The sequence below is a fragment of the Mustela putorius genome, unplaced genomic scaffold (assembly GCF_011764305.1).
Source record: "Mustela putorius furo isolate JIRA1106 unplaced genomic scaffold, ASM1176430v1.1 tig00003898_pilon_pilon_pilon, whole genome shotgun sequence".
Taxonomy (NCBI): domain Eukaryota; kingdom Metazoa; phylum Chordata; class Mammalia; order Carnivora; family Mustelidae; genus Mustela; species Mustela putorius.
This window is the reverse complement of record NW_025422047.1, coordinates 21540326-21559516: the sequence shown is the minus strand read 5'-3', so window position 1 is coordinate 21559516 and position 19191 is coordinate 21540326. Positions and strand designations below refer to the sequence as shown.

At 58.6% G+C, this 19191-nt stretch overlaps 1 protein-coding gene across 7 annotated transcripts; it reads right to left on the bottom strand.

The window, feature by feature from the left end:
* Positions 1-1897: 1897 nt before the first annotated feature.
* Positions 1898-18799, bottom strand: CARMIL3 (capping protein regulator and myosin 1 linker 3). Of its 7 annotated transcripts, none has more exons than XM_013057629.1 (40): positions 18616-18799; positions 17001-17095; positions 16619-16669; positions 16455-16514; positions 16253-16368; positions 15961-16058; positions 15650-15720; positions 15478-15551; positions 15176-15251; positions 15003-15091; positions 14439-14533; positions 14124-14210; positions 13820-13929; positions 13606-13683; positions 12963-13039; positions 12777-12881; positions 12614-12683; positions 12065-12146; positions 11855-11951; positions 11639-11693; positions 11374-11546; positions 11100-11168; positions 10781-10874; positions 10597-10695; positions 10051-10179; positions 9763-9876; positions 9167-9342; positions 8274-8361; positions 7999-8136; positions 7654-7717; positions 7313-7521; positions 6825-6928; positions 5875-6190; positions 5381-5509; positions 4656-4722; positions 4465-4554; positions 2869-2987; positions 2604-2784; positions 2339-2440; positions 1898-2225 (listed from the first exon to the last, which is right to left on the bottom strand). In XM_013057629.1, the coding sequence occupies exons 1-40, from the start codon at positions 18653-18655 to the stop codon at positions 2197-2199; spliced, it is 4116 nt and encodes a 1371-aa protein (XP_012913083.1). In that variant the 5' UTR covers positions 18656-18799; the 3' UTR covers positions 1898-2196. The 7 variants fall into 7 exon arrangements, with proteins under 7 accessions (XP_012913083.1, XP_012913085.1, XP_012913086.1 ...); XM_013057631.1 differs by having other exon boundaries at positions 1898-2222; XM_013057632.1 differs by having other exon boundaries at positions 2604-2778.
* Between the last annotated feature and the right edge of the window lie 392 nt (positions 18800-19191).

Sequence of the window (19191 nt, the reverse complement as noted above, 5' to 3'; positions counted from 1 at the left end):
CGGGTTGGGGGTGGCTCAGAGGCAGGACCCCCACAGACACAGTGACACACATCTTCCCTTTCACACCACACCCACACCCTTGCACACACTGTGGCAGGGCGTACACACACACATTCACACCAGGAGATGATGGAGACACAGGCACCCACGAGTCATGGGCTTACACGTATCCTGACACACACAGGCGGCAGCACATAAACTCTCGGTGACACCACGCCAATTACAGCCCTATGGGTACACATACGGAAACACACCCGGTCGCACAGCGCTCTCCACATCACGCCTGTTGGGGATATTCACAGTAACACATCAAGGAACACGGGGCTATACTTGTCACACACACATACACTCATTCACACCAACCCAAATACAACGGGATGGAGATCTTCACGTGCTCCTTCAAAACCAGCCCATACCACGCTAAATCTCACAGCTTTGAAAAGGAGGTCCTGTTCCCTAGATGCTTCTCAACAGGGACACGCAAAGGAATGGACGCAATTGCTTAAGGGCACACTGTCTCCCATCCTGAAGCAGGGGCTGCCAGGAGGTAGATGTGCTGAAGGGCTGATTCCTGAGGCATCTTCTCAGTGCCCCTGACTCACCACGGCGCCCCCCTTCCCACAACCTCTGTGGTCACATCCTTGTGGGAGGGGCCATGTCACACACAGATCTTGAGGTAACAAGATGTTAGTCCAGCCCCAGTGAGACCAGGGAAAGAGAAAGATTTCTGGGGGAACTGCATGCCATGAGTGAAGACATTTGGGTTCATGGTGACCTGGGATGCGTCCACGAGAGGGTTCACTGGAACATCGTTGCCCTCTGTCCTCTAAGCTGCTCACATATTAAGCTAGCAGCCATTTGTTGGACATCCCCTGCGTGCCAGGGGCTGGGGCTGCACGGGGATTGGGATGTGGCTCCTGCCCCTGTGAGAGGTGCCTCTACAGAGAACAGACAGACCCACAGACAGAGAGATGATAGGCTAACACACAAATGCGATGAAGTGTGAGGGGTGCAAAATTATGGAGTGGTTCAGGAAGCAATGGGTCAGAGAGAGGGATGTTTAATTTAGATGAGTCAGGGGAAGGCATCAGGAAGGGCTTCACAGAGGAGGAGTTCCCTGAACATAGCCTTGAATGCCAAGGTAGTGTGCGTTAGTTAGTACACCAATGGGAAGCAATTAATTTGATCATCTCCTGCTGTAGACACTACTGTTTACCTTCAGGCCACTCTACTTTTGGGGTTTCTATTGATGGTACCCCTAAGACAACACTACACCATTTAATTCCACCATCCGTGAGCCTGCCTCTGTGTAAGCTTGCATACACACCACACAGCATACTGCTCCCAGTCTCCTCCTGGGACACCGGGGTCTTCTGATCCCACTGCACATCCCCCACAACACGCATTGGTACTGATTTCAGTCATTTTGGTCTCTGCTCCAGCCAGCTCAGCCCAGATCCTGCACATGACCCTCCACCCCCGACTTGGGGGCATTTTTCAGTACCCTCCCGTTTAGCACCTCTCAGGTCTGTCTTTCTTTCTTTTTTTTTTTTTTTTTTTAAAGATTTTATTTATTTATTTGACAGACAGAGATCTCAAGTAGGCAGAGAGGCAGGCAGAGAGAGAGGAGGAAGCAGGCTCCCCAAGGAGCAGAGAGCCCGATGCGGGGTTCGATCCCAGGACCCCAGGATCATGACCTGAGCCGAAGGCAGAGGCTTTAACCCACTGAGCCACCCAGGCGCCCCTCAGGTCTGTCTTTCTTATGTCAGAGTCCCATTCCCATCCCTGTGGGGGATTCCTTACTTTTCCCCACTGTGGCCAAGCACTGAGCACTAAGGGGGAGCAGATGGTGGGGGGTGGCGGCAGCGAATGGGGAAGACAGCAGAGACCAGGCAGGCAGTGAGTCTGTTTTTTTATTCTATACAAGGAGGGAGAGAGTCCCTGGGGATAGAGGGACAGATCCGCCCTTCCAGGAGAGGAGCCGGCCCTGCCCCAAGCTCGGCCTCCCTCTCTCCAGGTCGCTCCCTCCCTTCCTGTCCCCCACCTGCTGTCCCCACACCTCATCCTGCCATCCTGCCCCCTGGGATGGGTTGGCAGAAGGCCTGGAGGTGCGGGGGGTGGGGTGGGTGGGTGGGGGTCCGAGTCCTTGTGAGGCACATGTCGAGAGGAGGGCTGGGCAGGGTGCTGCTGTGGCTGTCAGTCTGTTCCTGGCTCACTGGTTCCTGCTGGGGACAAATCCAGTGAGTCCTTTTTCCCAGGCAGAGAGAGCCAGCCTCTCTGTGTGGGGTATGCCATGTCAGGCAGAGGGGGACTGCCCTTTCGCCCACCCCACTGGCACCTGTGGGGTCAGGGGGCTGTCTTCTGTCAGGCTCCAGCTTGTCACAGGACTGTGCCCGCCGTGTCCTCTTGGGCTTTAGGGGGGCAGTCCGACGGCCTGGATCTGGGGCCCAGAAATGACAGTCAAGGGAGGCCTGGCACATGAGTAGGGCTCATTGGCTGGGCGCTTATCCAGCCTGTGACTCATTCCAAGCCTGGGAGAGGGTCCTGATATGGGTAACAAGGTCCGAGAGGCACCCCGACCCCCCTCCAGCCAGGGGGCTGACCTTGGACCTCAGGCTCCTCTTGGTCCTGGTGTGAGCCCAGCCTCAGCCGGGCTCTGTTCATTCCTGGAGCTGCACCCCCAGCCTCAGCCTCCTCCCTGCCCCCTGGCTCCTGTGGGGGGCGGCGGCCCCTGGGCACAGCCACAGGCTTGGGGGGCCGTGGAGCTAAAGGGGGGTCCTGCAGCTGGCAGAAGTAGGAAAAATGCTAGGTCAGTTAGTCTTTTCACCTCATCCCAGGGCCTCTCCCGTCCACCTTGCCGGCCCTCACCTTGGCATTCCTAGCAGGAACGGTTCTCTCTGGGAATAGGGTCCCCTCCTTGTCCTCCTCCCCATCCTGAGAGGCTGGGCTGGGGCTCTGGCAGCTGTGGTTGGGGGCACTCTCCTCAGCTGGGGAATGGGAACAGAGGAGAAGCTACCGGAAAAGGCATTCTGGAGCCAGGACTTTCCCCCCCTCCAAGCCCATTTGCTCCTACTTCTCTGCCCTGCACCGCCCCTGCTATCGTGTTTCCACAGCCCTTGGTCTCCGAGATTGTCCTGAGCCTATCACCTTGGTGGGGGTGAGGGGGCGCTCTAGCTTAGCTGTTCCTCCCCAAGAGCAGTTCCTGCTGGGACAAAGCCAGGGCCCAGGGACTGCTGGGTCCCCAGGCATGGCTGCCCATCCAGGCCTGCAGTGCCCCAGGGCCCTGCCAAGGCTGCAGCCTGGCATTCCCAGGACTCTGTCTGCCAGTCTGATTTAGACTCTGTCTGCCAGTCTTGGGGAGAGATGCCCTGGCGCACACCTCCCTCCCCCACCTCTGTGGCTTTACGTAATCTGAGCCCCACAGGGGGTGGGGGGGCTACTGGGAAGGTCTTGTTTGCGTGTGTATTTGTGAGGGGTGAGTAAAATGGACCTGCAGGGTGCTGATGGCAGGTGTGTACAGTGGAGCCTCTGACTCCTGTGGTTTCCTAAATGAGGATGGAGCCTCCCTTTAGGTGTTTTAACTGGTCTGTGTGTGGGATGGGATAATCTGCAAAGATGGCCTCAGTGCTGGGACAGCCTTGGAGGGCCAGGAGCACAGGCTCTGCACCACAGACTTGGGCCCTAGCCTTGGGAGGAGAGTGGGGTAGGGGGGCAAAAATCAACCTCTATCAGGAGATTTGTCCATGTCAGTGATGTTGGGGGGTTATATCTGAGGCCTGTGTGCAATTAAGTTGATGCCGAGCTGACCATCTTTCCTTTAGAGGCTCCTTAAGTGAGAAGTGCTCCAACAAAAAGCAAGCATCATATCATAATTTATTTGTCCCTTCAGAGTTCTGAAGACAGAAGGTAAATGACCTGCTTAAGGTCAACACTGGTGGTGCCTGAGCCGGGACTGACACCTGTGGTTTCTGACCTCCAAGACATGGCTCACGCCCCTTCCTTGTGACACGTTTCTGAGTGGACTGAGGATGCCCTGGCCAGCTACTTTTGGAGGAGACTGGAATGTCTGAGGTGGGTCTGGCGCGGCTGGTACTTGCCCACCCTCTTTCCCAGCTGAGGTGCAGAGAGAGAGAGAGGCCTTCTTTATAGGGATGTCTCTCGGCTGCTGGTGGCCAGAGGTGGCGTCTGCCCCACAGAATTCCCTGGAACCATCCACAACACATTGTTCCTATCTCCTAATCCTTGCTGGCAAAGCCACTTTTGTTCTGTGGGACTTGCTTTGGATTGGCTTGTTTGTTTCTTTTGGATATGGCTTTGTAAATATCCGGAAACATTTGTACTGTTGTGACTTCCTCACTGCCCCATCATGGTTGTAAGTTTCCCCAACACAGGGGCTGTGGCTTTTGGGTCTTTGGACACACCCTGGGTCTTTAGTGTGGCTGGGCAGGAAGAGGTGTTCCATACCTATATGCCATGTGGCCTCTGCTCGGCGCATGGCGCTGAAGCTTGGCTTGCTGCTTTGCGGTGGTGGTGGGGGCTTCCAGGCTCCGGGCCCTGCAGTGTGGAGGGGATGGGAAAGGGGGAAGGGAGAGACACATTAGGAGGGGCCCTTGAGAGAGGGCCCAAGGAGAGAAAGTGAGGGCAACCATTCTCACCTGCATCGTCCGAAGAGCGCCGTTTCTGCCAAGCCTGGGCGCTGCCCTCCAGGTCCAGGCCTGTGCCCTGAAAGGACAGCTGAGTCAAGTCATAAGAAAAGTGTCCTCCCCACAGGGCTGCAGTCAACAAGGGACTTCTGCTCGGGTATCTCATGCCGTTCTCCTGGCATTGGTCCCTAGACTCTTGGACCTTTTCCCCCCAAAGTGGCATCCCTACCAGTCAAGGGGCGTAAGAAACGGTTTACACAAAGGACGTACTGTTATTTTAATAGTTCTGTGTTTATTTTCTATGTGGTAGAAAAAAAAACAAACCATGACTGGTACAACAAACCCATGATTTGAAAAACCGATCATGCTTAGGACCAGAGTAAGTTAAAAAGGTGAGTTGATTGAAAGAATAGATAAACGAAGTAATACAGGTGGTATGTGGGGAAGGTAAAAATCAGTCATAAAGGTGGTAATCAAGTCACCAAAGTTTGAGAAAGGGAGCTCCAGAGGTAAGTATTTTTATGACTGCCTGCTTGGCAAGGAAGTAGAGGCTCTGGGCAGTAAGGCGACCTGCCTGGGCTTTCGTGGCAGGCAAGTGTGTGGAATGAGCAGACCTGCAGCTCACACCTTCTAACACCGCTGGCCCAGAATCTCTCCGCTGGCCCAGCAGGGACGGGGCTCGGAAGGGAAGGTAGACAGGGATCCATAGGAACAGTAGGTGCCTGGGCTCCCCTCACCTCTCGTTTCCCGTCGAAGCTCCAACCCTTGGCTCTTCCCAACCCAGGAAGGGCAACACCATGGACCCTTGGCTGCTGTGCCGTCCCAGGGGCCAGGCCCCCCTCCCCTGGCTCTGCCCCCTCAGTGCCCTGGAACAAGGCCTCGGGTTTATAAGCAGTTCCTGATGGAGAAGCAGCTCTGTGGGCAGCAAGGGAGTAGGAGAGGGCCCCTGCCCCGCTAAGCCCCCCGCCCTGGGGCCGCCCTGCTCCAGCCCTCTGACCCTCCAGCCCTCCTCTGAGGAGTCCGTCCTTTACCCTCCTTGGCATGCAGCACTCCCAGCATGCACTGGGTCACCAAGCTTAGACCGCTCAAGGAGCGGGGCCGCTGGGATGACCGAAGTTCCCCAGAACCCTGAGTCCTAGCATTCTCCCCTTAACTGCCTGGGGCGGGGCAATGTGGGTGGGCTATGTGCAGAACAGCAACTGGGCAGGATACAGCACCTCACCTCACTTACCATCTTCCTGTGGAAGGAAGGCCCCCGGCTCCCCCCAAATCCAGGGAGGGGGCCGCTCTCCTCCTCTGGGCTCCAGCACGGGGAGGAGTTATTGCCGAGGCTGGGGGGATCTGGGCTGGGGGGGCTCTCCTGAGTTGGGGGTGGGGGCGGGGGTGGAGGGAGGAGGAGACCAGTGGTGGGGGACCCTGGCCCCCTCTCCCCCTTGAAGCTCCGGGGCCGGCGAAAGTGAAACAGGCCTCTGCGCCTCTTCTTCTGGAGTGGAGGCAGTGGCGGCTCCGAGAGGCCTGGCCGCAGGGTCCGAAGGGTCCGGGGGTAGCTGGGCAGGGTTGGGGTGAATTAGTGACAAAGCCCTGGGCAGATGCAAATGCCAGATGCAGAGTTCGCTCAGGGTCCAGGCTGGTGCCGTGTTAGGGTAGTCCTGGGTCTGATAAACCTCCCATCTTCCTCTCTCACCCAGCCTCTCCTGCTGCCCCGTAATCCTTTCCACTTCCTTCTCAGGGGAGATGGTGTCCTCACCTTCCCTGTCAAAATCCTCCAGCGGCCTCCTTCCCCCCACCTGCCCAGCAACTCCTTCCTCCCAGGCATCCCCATCCCCCCATCATTCTCTCAGCTTCTCCAAGTGACTCCGTTTCTTTTGGACCAGTGCCGGGGGATCTGCAGGACTGGGACAGGGAATATACCCTCTGGGCCTCTTTCTACTAACTGCTGCCACCCCATCCACCCACCCTGTCCCCACCATCCCATTGTGGTGGTTCACCCTGATCCCATCCTTGCCGGCTGTCCTGAGGAGAGCCAGGAAACATGGGAGGTAAGGGCTGGGTGGGGAAGGATGAGAAAGCGGGGAAATGTTCCAGAGAGACTGGTTTTGGGACACTGCCATTGAATAGGCCCTCTGTGACCACTGGGAGGATTTTGCCTGCAGAAAATGGGACTGTGTCTAGATGCCACACCTGGAGCTTTCATCCATGACCCTTCGGCTGAAAAAGTCCTCCAGCCCCTCATCCAGGCGGGTAGCCATCCCATTCTCCTGACGAGTCCCAGTCACTGGCACCTGCTGGGAGGAACGTCCTGGAGGATATCTCATCTGGATCTGGAAGTCCTCCCCGCTGCCCCCATCCACTCAGGGTCTTTGCCTTTGGACTTGGCCTTGCCTCTTCTTGGCCCCATGGAAATTGAGACTTCAGTCCACTTGGGAATTTCCTAAGCTTGGTGGCTCTTGGCTCTGTCCCTCACCCAAATGGGAAATGCCACTATCTGGCAGACAGCAATTTCCTATCTGGGAAAACTGGATAATCCCATCCTCTTTTTGGTGGCCTATTGGGGCCCCTGCCTGATCCCCCAAGGCTAATGTTTCCGGCATTGGAATCCTAAAGCTAGAACCTCTGGCTGGGGCATTGCTAAGTGAAGTTGGTCCTCTTGTGAGGACGTAGGGACTCACACTGGGCCGACCAGGTCCTGGAGGGGTAGTCCGGGGAGGTCGGGGCCTGCCTTGTGTTTGATGCCTTAGCTTATAGCCATGAGTGGGCAGCTCGGACAGACCCTCCCAGGAGCCACCACCGGTGGGCTGGCTGCTCCCGAGTCCTGAGAACCAGCCGGGGGGGATCCCCAGGCTCCCCAGCTGGCTTTCCATGTCCTGAGGGCTCCCACCTGTGGGCACAGCAGCGTTAGAGGGACCAGCAGGAGGTCCAGGGAGAAAGCAGGTGGGTAAGCAGAATTAAACAGGGACCAGGGCCTGAGAAGGGAATCTGGAGGGCATCAGGTTGGAGGATGGGGACTCACTAATGAAGGCGGACACTGGCCGGATCTTGCGGCAGCGTTTCTGTTTTCTGATGGCCATGGTGTCCTGCAGAAATGGAGACAAAGGGTGGGCCCGGGCTGCCAGTCTCCAGGATCCTCACATGAAGCCTCTTATTCCTCATAAAGCTGTCTCTTTAGAGCCCCCCCTCCCGCCTCTCTGCCCTTGTGTGGCTGAGGCACTGGGATCAGGGTAGAGGCGAGGCTGGACTGGGGTGGGGGATGAGACCAGGCCCAGTGACAGGGGACAGTGCAGTCTAGAGAAAGGGAAGGGAACAGTGTTCTGGAGGTTCCTAGTTTAGGGTGGGGAATGGGGAGTGGGGAACTCACAATGTTGGTCCCGAGTTCATCATCTGTGGTCTCCTCATGCTCATGGTTCCGGCCTCGGCCCCGGGAAGACAGATCCTGCCCTTGGCCTGGCCCCGATGGTGGATCTGATAGTGTCTTTAGCTGGGCCAGGTGCCGGGCCTGGGGAAGGACAGATGTGAACCAATTCCCTGGGAAGATGTCCACTTTCCAGGGCTATGGGAGACGGGTGCTTGGGGGAGATGGGGTGACGTCGGGTGGCGGTGTACCTGAGCCTGGCTGGGGTTCAGAAGCCTTACCAGGCTCTTATGGGAGTGGTACAGCTCCTGTAGGATCTCATCCACTATGGAGTTGGTCAAGTAGGTGACGACTGAGAGCTTCACTTCACTGTGGGCACAGGTGGGGCAGCTCAGCTACCCACTCTGTGGCCCCTGAGCCTTGGTCCTGCCCTTCCCCCGATGCCTAAGGGACTGGGCAGCTGGCCTGGCCATCCACAGAGGTGTCTTAGGTCTCCCTTATGTCTCATAAAGGCATGTCCCATCCCACCCACTGACCCCCAGCATAGGTGTGTGTGGATTGGGAGGGTGCACCAAGAGGAAGTGAGAAGGAGGAGGAGCAAGGGGGCTCCACACCAGACTCCTGAAGTTCCAGTAGAACAGAGCTGGGTAAATTGGGGTGCTGAGTGAACCCTGCTGGTCTCTGTTGTAAGCACAGAAACTGGTTCTTCTTGAGTATGGCTATTTCACATGTATGTGTAATAATTTTCCTTTGCTTTGGTGAGTGGGGGCACTCAGAATGAGAGCTCTGGGTGGGGCTGGGGGGTTGGCAACAAGAACTCTGTGGGGGGCAGAGTGTAGAACATGCACCCCTACTCATCAATTTTGTCCATGCCCCCCAGGAAGCTGTGCTTTGTTTCTGGGAGGTGATTCTTAGTGCACACATGTGACTATGTGTGTGTGTGTTTACACCTGTGTGTGCACTGCCAGGCTCCAAAACCCAGGCTCAGCACTTAGATTTCTAGGGCAAAGACCAGTGAGACCCTAAATAGCAAGGTTGCAGTTAGTTAAAGATTTATCCCTTGTAATGGAGATTGTGCCATTCATTATTCATTGCTGATATCTGGGCCCCAAGTCCCTAAGTGCTCTGGGCCAAATCCAGCCCCGTCCCAGTGCCAACCCCCTCCGCCTCTCACTCCAGCTTGTTCTGAATGTCCTGTCCTGCCTGCTCCAGCAGCGCCCCTCGGATGAAGTTCCGGGGCACCGTGACGCGCTCAGCCACATTGCTCAGCATCTTGTTGTGCCCCTCTGCCACTCGCATGGCCACGGGACATAGCTCCTGTGTTAGGCTGACCATCGACTCCAGGATCACCTGGTGTGGGGGAAGGGAGGCCAGAGCCCCGGAGGGGTGCAGGGTCAGGCTGGTGCCACAACGGAGGAGACTCTAGTCTATTCCAGCTCCCTCTGGTGAGACTGAGGGACCCACCAATGTTCCAGGGCTGGTTACCAGGCAGAGCCTGGGACACTCAGGCTTCCCCACATCCTGGCCAGTGTCCCTTCCACCCTACCGTATGGACGGGGGAGAGTCAGTCCAAGGATTAGAGTCCAAAGAGGAGAGGTCAGAGTTGGGGGCCAAGAGGAAGATAGCAAAAAAAAATCCAAACCCTGTTTTCTAGCCTGACACACTGGAAGTACAGTGGCCTCAACTCTGCATTTCCTTCTTATCCCCAGTAATTTCCCTGTGCTGACCTCAGCCCTCAGCTTTGAGCCTTGGTCAACAGTTTGGACTTGCCTGCAGCTCCTTGTCCACGGCCTTGGACACCTCGCTGGCAACTGACTCCAGCCTCTGCCGTACAGGCCCATCGTTGGCCAGCACGTGGCCCAGCTCGTAGAGGCTGGGAAACAGCTGCAGAAGGAAGGGTTATCAGCAGAGGGCCAGTTTTGGGCCCGACCACATCCCAGGGGGCCCTGGGCTGGGAGGGCAGATATGCGTGTCAGGGCCCGGATATTCGTGGGGCAGTGTGGCCAGCTTTCCTAGGCTCCTGGTCTGTGCCGGAGGGTAGGGCTGCAGAGAGCTCACCGCCCGCGAGTTTTTGGCATCCTTGATGAGGTCCCGAGCATAAAGCAGCTCATCCTGCACAGGCTCCAGGGGGCACAGCCTCAGGGCCCGAACCTCCTCCTGCACTCGGCCGCACAGCCGCTGCAGCATCTGGAGCACAGCCAGTTAAAGTGTCAGGGGGGGGTTTCCTTGCACCTTTATCTTCCCAGTTGGGACCCCAGACACACCATTTCTGGGTCCCCTGGGGCAGTGCTCCTGTTGTTGGCACTGATGGGGTAGTGGTGTCTCTGGATGGCTTGTTCTCTTTTCTTCTTGGGGTGCCCTTGAATTTCCAAGAGTACTCCCGCAGTCCTGAACACCGCTTGTCTGGGGCCCCCAACCTGTTCTCTCGGGTCTGAGGCCAGACCACAAAGGTGCTTTTGCTCGTCCGCATGCGGAGTCCAGTTATGACAGCCACAGGATGCCTCTTTCATGCCCCGCCCCCTTGGCGTGCCATGCTCTATCACATCACACCCGAGCCCCACGTGCCGCACGCATGCCCCACATGGCCCAGAGGGAAATGTTTACTTGCTCGGCGCTGCTGGTCACCAGGCCCTGCTGCAGCCGGAAGGCCTGCTCCTGGGGGCACGTCTGGGAATGGTTGTTCCTCACCAAGCACCACTGGATCTGGAAAAGACAGGTTGGGAGGCGTTAGGGCGTGGGATGTGGGCCCTTCCCTCTGCTGTCCTGCCCCCACCATTTAGGCCTCTACCTTCTGCCAGACGTCCTCCGTGCGCTCAGGGGCGCTGCGGTAGGCTTGGGAGATGTCGCTCACGGGGAAGGACATGAAGCGCAGCGTGTGGTTGCTGTGGGGCACAGTGGCACAGCTCTGGTAGGGGGAGAGGTGAGGAAGGGCCCTTGCTCCCCAGATCCCCCTTGCTGACAATCTCCCTCACCCTTGGCCTTTTTCAACGTTTCTGTGCAAACAGGTTGAGCAAGCTGGGGCAGGGGCTGTTGTAGCAGGTCCAGGCCCAAGGTCCAGGCCCACAGAGGCTGGGGCTGGGGTCAAGGCAGAGCCCCATTCTGCTCACCTCTCCAGGGCCCTTGCAATATCCAGAAAGCCCAGGGCAGATGTGTTGTTCCGATCCCATAGGATGGTTCTAGGGAGAGAGTGAATGGGTGCTGGTGACCCCTCCCTCACGCAGCAAGCTCTGGAGTCCTCCCTTCTTTCCTGGGTGATGGAGCTGACTCTGACCCCGGGCCTGAGGGTATCCAGGAAGCTGGAATACAGAGCAACGGGGCAAGCAGGGAGGCGTGATGAGGGTGGGGGCTGGGGCCCCAGGTTGGGCCAGCTGTGTGCTGCACCTGAGGGAGGAGTTGATCTGCAGGGCCTTGGACAGCATCTTGGCCCCGATGTCCTCCATGCCATTGCCGCTCAGGTCCACCTTGGCCAGGCAGGTGTTGCTGCCCAGCGCATTGATAAGGATGCTGGTTCGAAGCTTCAGTCTTGAGTCTGCTACCGATAGCGACTGCAGGGACTATGTGGGCAAGAGCAGAGTTGGGCCCAGTCCCTGCATCCCCTGCAGCCCCTGTCACCATGGGTTCCCCACCCCCAGGCCTAGGCACTCACACAGTCCTCTTCTTGGATCAGTTGTACCAGCTTGTGGAGGATCTCCTCCAGGGTCCTGTGGGGAGTCAGAGCTCAGAGCAGGAGGGGAGGGGCTAGGGTCATGCTACTAGAGGAGCAGAGGTGACTTGAGCAGGGAGGGGCCAGAGGTAATACAGTGAGCCAAAAGGGTATGTGGATGGTGGAGTGAGGTCTGGGGCTATGGGGAGGGGGCCTCACTTGGCCTTGACATTGAAGTTCTTGCCCAGGAACAGGTGCTTGAGGGACTTGTTCTTTCCAAGTGCAGGCACCAGTGTCAGGAGGTCGGAGTCAAACCCTGGCCAACAGATGGGAGAGGTCTGGCCTTGAGGCCTGAGGCTCACTGGAGTATCCTCAGGGGTTCTCCTCTATGCCCCACTGGTCCCCAGGAAGGAAAGTGCCCCTACTCACCATTGTCCGACAGATCTAGGCTGCCCACACAGGTGACAGCCCCCAGCTGCTCCTGTAAAGCCTGGGATCCTGCTGAGCGGAGCTGCGGGGAACACGGTGGGGAAAGCAGGGGTAGGGAGAGGGCGCCTTTAATGCTTAGAAACTAGAGTAGTCACACTAGGACTCAAGGACATTCTAGGTCGCAGGTTTGAAATCAGGAGGCCCCTTCTCCACACCAGATCCTTTCCTAAGGCTCTCTCCCCTCCCTTTAGCCAGAAATATCTCCAGGCCCTGACTCTGGAGATAGCTCTCTCCTGCCCTCTGGTGGGAAAGTCTGGTATCTCCCACCCCAAAGCTTTCAGTGGGGAGACCATAAGCTGAAAATGACCTCTGAAAAGAGGGACACAGACTGCAGACTAAGAAGCGAAAGTGGAGGTGTGGTCGGGTCCAAGGGCCACAGTGGTGTGGCACAGAGGCAAGATGGAGCCAGGGGCTGAGGAAGGTCAGAGAAATGAACAGTGGGGCGATGGGTAGGGGACTGGCAGGGGCCTTGGGGGAAGGAAGGCTCACCTCACAGCTGCTGAGGTCCAGGTGCAGATCACTGAGGTGACTGTTGAGGGAGAGGCCCTGGAGCAGCGCCCTGTGGGAGGAAGGTCAGCAGGCCCACCTCTATCCCCACCCTCTTCTCTCACAGTTCCCACTTGGACTCCCCCCAACCCTGCACCCACCCGACCTGAGGGCCTCCAGGGGCAGCCTCGTGGCCGACAGGTTGACGTGGCTTAGTGTGTAGGCGCTGCTGAAGAACTGCTTGAAGGCTGGTGGGGCCTCCCGGCCCTTCCTGCGGAGACTCCTGGGGTCAGCAAGGGAGGGGGATGCCGACAGCTCACCCCATCCCTCCCTGCAGCCTTTGTGCTCCCACCTGTGGGAGCAGCTGTTGCGTGCCAGGTTGAGGTAGGTTAGGTGGGAGCAGCAGCCGTGGAGCAAGGCTCCCAGAAGCTGTGGGGAGAGACATGGCGGGTCTCACAGAGGCTGAGAGGGGTGTTGGGCGTGGCTGGCAAGGACTCCGCCCTCCCACCCCGTCAAGGTCCTGGCTCATCACCCTCAGCAGGCAGTCTGTGTGAGCCCCTCTGTGAATGCCCACTTTGCCTCTTAACGTCTCAGTGTCCCCCTCTGTGGAGAGTGAGTCTACTCCCTGCCTGACCCCCAGGAGTGGTGGAGAGGTTCATGGGCAGGGAATGTAAAGCGAGGGCTACCAGGGGCTCCTAAGGTGCCTTGTTCAAATGAGAGGGAAAATTCTTCCTCCTGAAGGGCTCAACCCTATCCAGGGTGCACAGCTGGGGAATGGAAGGAGGGCCAGCTTTTAGGCACAGCCAGCACAACCTTGGGCAGTTACTAGGACAGCATGCCCCACAGGTGTGAGCTGTGGGTTTTGCTTTGGAATTCAGCTGAAGTTGGAGTCATCCCACCAGCTCTGCCCACTCAAGGCACGGGCAGTGAGGCAGGGGCCCACGCTGGCCTCCCTAAATCCCCTCAGGCTGGCTCTCCCATCACCAACCCCTCACCAAGTCAATGGCGCAGTCAGTTCCTGCCAGGTCCAGGTGCACCAGAGCATTGGGCTGGGCCAGGAAACTGTAGAGGGCCTGGGAACAAGGACAGAGGGGCTGCCAGGGAACAGGTGATAGAACTCCTCCACCCCCAAACTATAGGGCAGAGATGCTCAAGTCCTGAAGCCTGAGCCTGCCTCCACAGGGCTTGAGCGCTGTTTTGTGGACTCACATTGGCCTCGTCTGTGGCGAGCAGCCCAGGGTTCTTGCTCAGGTCCAGGTATCGAAGGGAGCTTGCAAAGGCTGGGTTGGCCCCGAAGGTCTGGCCCAGTGCCTGGAGCCCTGAGCACAGCGGGCACTGAGCTGGACTGGACTCCATCCCCACCTCTTGGACACACCACCCTACGATGTGGCTTTCCCTCCCTCAGATCCCTGGGATGCTATGTGAGTGTGTTAGTACACCTCTAGGACACAAGGCTCTGGAGGGTTCTGGAGGAGGAGCAGAGGTCAGAGGTCAGGGCCCCTAGTGCAAGTACCTCTAGGGGAGATGGCAGTCTTGGCCAGGCACAGTTTGGTGAGGCCAGTGGGGAAGCAGAGGAGCTGCTGACTCAGACTGAGGAAGCCTGGGGAGTGGAGAGAGAAATGGGCCAGCGAGGGGCTGGCAGTGGGCACCGGGGGGTGCAGAGTCAGGGTGGGGGCTTGATGTGGGAACAGGCCTGGGGTCAAGGACAGCAGTATTGGGGCAAGGGCTGGCATCAGGCTGGAGAGCCCCTGTTCAGCCCCGGGTTGGGCTCTGGGTGAGGACAGGGGTCTGTGTTGCAGTGGGGGTAGGATTCAGGGCTGGGGCTCACCCTTGTCCTCGATGGGGTTGTGGGACAGAGTGAGGGCATGCAGCACACAGCTCCCGTTCTCCCCAAACACCCCGGCCAGCTTCTGGACAAAGTCCCTTCAGGGAAGGGGAGGAAGGATTTGTTTGTCCCAGCCTCTGGGCTTCCCCTCTTCGTCCACCTGCCTGCCTGCATGGGGCTGCAAAGGTCAGAGGCCCCCACAGGTGGGGACCAAATTGGGGCCTGCCAGGGAGCTTGTCATCACTCTGAAGGACCTGGGAAATTGTGCCAAGACAAAGCCGAGCTTTGGGTCCTTGAGGCTAGAGCAGAGCCCCCCTGCTGGGTAGTTGCTAGAAGAAGGGGATGGGGCAGGGAGCATACTGGGAGAGGCCATGAAGCTGGGGTACTTGGAGCCTTAGGTCTGAGTCCCAGCTTGACCATAAACTTCTGTGTGTCCTTTTTGGGCCTAAATCTCCTTTTCTATAAGGTGAGGAGCTGGAGGAGATAGCATGGAGGCCTGTATCATGCTCTGAGGTTCTAAGACTACATCAGTGGGGCACCGCTGCCCAGGGAGGAGGCTGGCCTCACGTCTTAAGCCCGGCGTTGTCCAGCACCAGCTCTTCGAGGCTCCCCGACTTGCTCAGGGTATGTAGCACCTGTTCTAGCACTTCAGAGCCCTAAGGACAGAGGGGGTTTTTCCGATCAGGAGCCAAAGTGGGCGCTAATCTCTGGCCCCTCCTCCCACCCCTCCTAGTCCCTACCAGCCGCAGATCCTTGCAGTAGAGTTTGGTGAACCACTGGTTGTAGGCCAGGGCTGCCACCATTAGGGCCAAGTCTCTGTGGGCAGATTGAAGGGGCAGGAAAGTGGTGAGCAGAAGCATCTAGGGATGGGGTGATTGGGCTGGGAAAGTCTAGCCAGGTAGAAGACAAGGGGCAGTAGAGTTGGGAAGATAGAGCTGGGGCTGTAGGTAGGACTAGAAGAGAGAGCCTGAAAGGGCCAGGGTCAGGCTGAGGCTGGAAGGATTCGGGGTGGGGGGATTGAGTCTCTGCTCCATCTGCTTACCGGCTTTCCAAGTGGCTGAAATCCAAAAGATTGAACTCCCGGTTATCCTCAGCATGGTAGATGGTGTCCACATCCTTGGAGAGGTGGAACTGGCTCATACCTGCTCCCCACCACCTCTGCCCTCTCCCTCTGGGTCCCACCTGCCCACCCGCCGGCTCCCTGCCCAACGTACCCATTGCACCTCCTCACGGCAGTGCAGCCCATTGTAGTCACACAGGGCAGCATAGGTCTCGGAGAAGCCACCTGTGGGGCAGGACATGAGCTGGCTCCATGAGGAGTAAGGGCATGGGGAACAGGCTTAGGGTTCAAGGAAAGGTCGAGGTCATTTTATGTGGCCAGTGTCCTGGGTTCCTACGACACCATGAACCTCTGAGGTCTGGGAGCTATGGAGTCCTCAAGGCAGGCAAAGACCCAGGTGCAAAGGACTCTGGACAAGGGCAGGGGTGTTGAGGTTCCACTTGCATCAGGTCTGCCCCTGCTTACCGCAGACACTGTGAGTGGTAGATGTGGAAGTCTCGGAGTTGGGGGATGTGTCTCGGGGCCCTTCAGGGGTGTCAGCATTTCCACGCCGGATTAGACACCTGGAAAATGAGCATCCATCCCAGACAGGGGTGGAAAGAGGTTGTCAATTTTAACTTCTGGGTCCCCGGGAAGAGGCAGGAGTGGGGACATAAGGGCTCTTCTCCTCAGTGATCTGGGAGCCCAGGGCCAGGGGAAGGAGGGAGAATTCTCCTCGTTGTTTAATCCTTTGAGAGATTCCTCCTTTGCCACTCACCCCGGGCCAGGGCAGACCTTGGAGAGGGCAGAGCTCACGTGTCGTGTCACCTGGTCCACGCTTTCAGCCGATGGCAGCCGCATGCTCACCAGGCCACGCTCCGTCTCCACCAGGATCTGGAGGAAAGGGAGCACCAGGGCCTCAGACATCAACTCCTTCTTCCTGCTGGCCCCAAGAGCAGGGCCCAAGTCATGCCACTCACCTGGTTCTGACTGAGCGTGTTGAAGGCTCGGATTTCTAGGACATTGAAGGAACTCTCCACCTGTGTGTGGGGGGCACAGGGATGCTCATTTCGAGGTTAGGGCCTGGCTGCCTGATTCTGGAGGGAGTTTGATGGGTGCACCCCTGCTCCTCAGCCCATCTCACCTTGGCTGGGATTTTAAGGGGGAAGAGGTGGAGGCGCCAGGAGGTCAGGGCCTTCAGAGAAAGGAAAATAACATCAGCAGCAAATGGTGGCTCCTGAGGCCTAGGCCTCCTGTCCTCCTTCAGCACCCTCAGCCTATGTGCAACCCCTGTCAGCAGTGGCCCTTTGCTCCAGATGTCCTCCCTCTCTCTCATGCCCCATCCTGGGATCCTGGACATCCACCCAGTCCAGACTGCCCCCTTCCTTAGGCTTCGTCTTCTCTGTGCCCCCACCATCCCCAGTCCACCCTGCCTCCCAGTTTCCTTGTTCCCAGCAGCCCAGCCCTCCCTGATTAGGCCCCCTCTGCCTGCCCCTACCTCCCCAGCCCAAGCCCAGTGCCCTCACCAGAACTCGATCCTCAAACTTCTTGGGCTTCGTCTCCAGCTTCACCCGATGTTGTTGGAGTACAGCCCCTTGGCTCAGGCACCTCCTGATGCTGTCTGTGGGTGGGTGGGGGGCCTGCTCAGAGCTCCGCCTTACCCTGGCCACCCCTACCTCCCCAGAGTTCTCCAGGTGTGGGATCAGATGAGAGGAGAAATAAACAGAGAGAGCTTTCCTTCTTGGGTGGCTTCTGTCTTCCTATTGGAGAGGAGGGGGGTGTGGAGAAAACTCTGGCTCCTGATGTTCCTGAGTCAGGGGACAGTTGCTGAGTGACACTGTCTGTGGGAGGGTGTGTCTTACACTTCTGAGGGTGTGAAGGATTTTTCCAACCCATGCACTCCAGCAGCCATTGACACATACATAGTGAGTCAGTGTGTGGGGGCGTGGGGGTGTCCCTTTGACTATATTCTGGGTGGTCTGTGAGCATCTGCCTTTTACTATGGATGTGTGCCTGCCTTCTGAAGACACCAGGGAGCCTGTGTGTGGCCTTGGTAGGAGTGGATAGGTGAATGAGTGAGCTGTGCTTATAGTTGTGAAAGACAGCTCTGCTGTAGGGGGTAGGGGTGGGAGGTGGTGGGAGGATGGGGGGCATTGGGGGGTGGCAGTGGTGGTGGCTGTGAGGAGTTAGTGTTTAAATGAGCTCAGTACACAGTTCCTAGCAAAACCATCCAGATATCTCAGTGTGTGTGTGGGTGTGTGTGTGTGGTGGGGGTGCCGTTTCTTTAAAGATGTGTGTACACACACATCTGATAGTGAGTGAGTGAGTGTGTGTGTGTCTGTGTGTGTGTAGGTATGGGAAACTGCCACGGTGCAGCATGCCTCTGAATATCCTTGAACGTCCTGGTTTCTGCGTGGTCAAGCCTGTGCTCCCCCACCTGGGGCAGGGGGCGAGTGATGGTTGTGGTAGTGCTGGGGGGGTCGGGTCTTGGCCATGCAAACGGGAGAGACCTTGAGTTGTGGGCGTGAGTAGGGAGAAGGGGCAGGCTAAGACGGGGGCTCTGGGAGGCGAGCTGCAGAGACCCTGCTCTTGGTTTTAGCTCCAATCCCGGGCCTCTTCCCGACTCCCTTTTTTGCCCCACTGGTCTGGGAGCTGCGGGGCTGCTGGAGGGGCTCCCAGGGCTAGTTCCGGGGCGGGGCCGGGAGGAGGGAGGGTGCGGAGCCAGGAGGCGGTCAGGACCCGGGGCAGCTCCCTTGGCCCGGCGGGGCGGGCCGGGCCCCGCCCGGCGGGGAACCGGGGACTCCCCCGAGGAGAGACTGGACACCTCACCGATGGATGGGCCAGGATCAATGAGAGTCAGCCCTAGGGAGCGTCAGGGGACTGCACCTGTCACCGAAGATCGGGACGGGAGGCTCTGGAACTGGAAGGTCCTGACAGGGTGAGGCGAGGCGAGCAGCCGAGGATGCTCCGGGGACAGCGATACCCCGAGCTAGGATGCAGGGGCAGGGGGCTGCCTGGAGTCGGAAGGCACGCGGCGAGGGGATTGGGGGAGGCACCAGGAATGGGGTGTACCGCGGGAGGAACGCACTGGTCTGGGATGCTCCGGGACGGGGCGTCCCGGAGACCACCGCAGCCTCGTACCTTGCAGCTCGCGGGTGAGCTCCGCGCTGGGCTTGGCCATGGCGGCCGCTGCTGCTGCCGTTGCTGCAGAGGAGCCGCCGCCGCCGCCGGGGAGCCACGGCACATGCTAGACCTGGCTCCGGTAGGGCCCGGGCGCTGAGCGCTGCAGCAGCCGCCGAGCCCGCTCCAGTCAGGGGCGGCTGCGCTAGCGCTCCTCCCCCCGCCCCCCCCCCCCCGCAACAGGCCCAGGAGCCCGGGTCTCCCGCCCCGCCCGGAGAGGTGCGGGACTGAGCATGCGCGCCGCGCCTCCGAGCCGCGTGAGATCCCGCGCTCGCTGGTGCCCACCCCTCCCGTCCGCTCCCGCTTGCGACGCCGGGTGCGTGTCGCCTGGAGCCTGGGCCGTCTCCCGGGCTGGGGTGTCGTCCACTTTCCGTGCCATCCACTCCTCGGGCACCGTGAGCAGAATCCATTTCTTTTCTTTGTGGTATTGGGTACCCCTCTCTGAGTTATCCTTGCAAGGCCCCTTCCTTTTGCCTTACCGCTCGGGACGCGTCCAGCTCCTACTCACTGACCCACAAGGGAACTCAGAGCCGAAGG

Coding starts and splice junctions, on each gene's coding strand:
- CARMIL3 (XM_013057629.1), bottom strand. CDS start 18,655: ATGGCCAAGCCCAGCGCGGAGCTCACCCGCGAGCTGCAAG. Junction 12,882..12,962: donor CGCAACAGCTGCTCCCACAG/GTGGGAGCACAA, acceptor GAGTCTCCGCAG/GAAGGGCCGGGAGGCCCCAC. Junction 12,684..12,776: donor CTGCCCCTGGAGGCCCTCAG/GTCGGGTGGGTG, acceptor TTCCTCCCACAG/GGCGCTGCTCCAGGGCCTCT.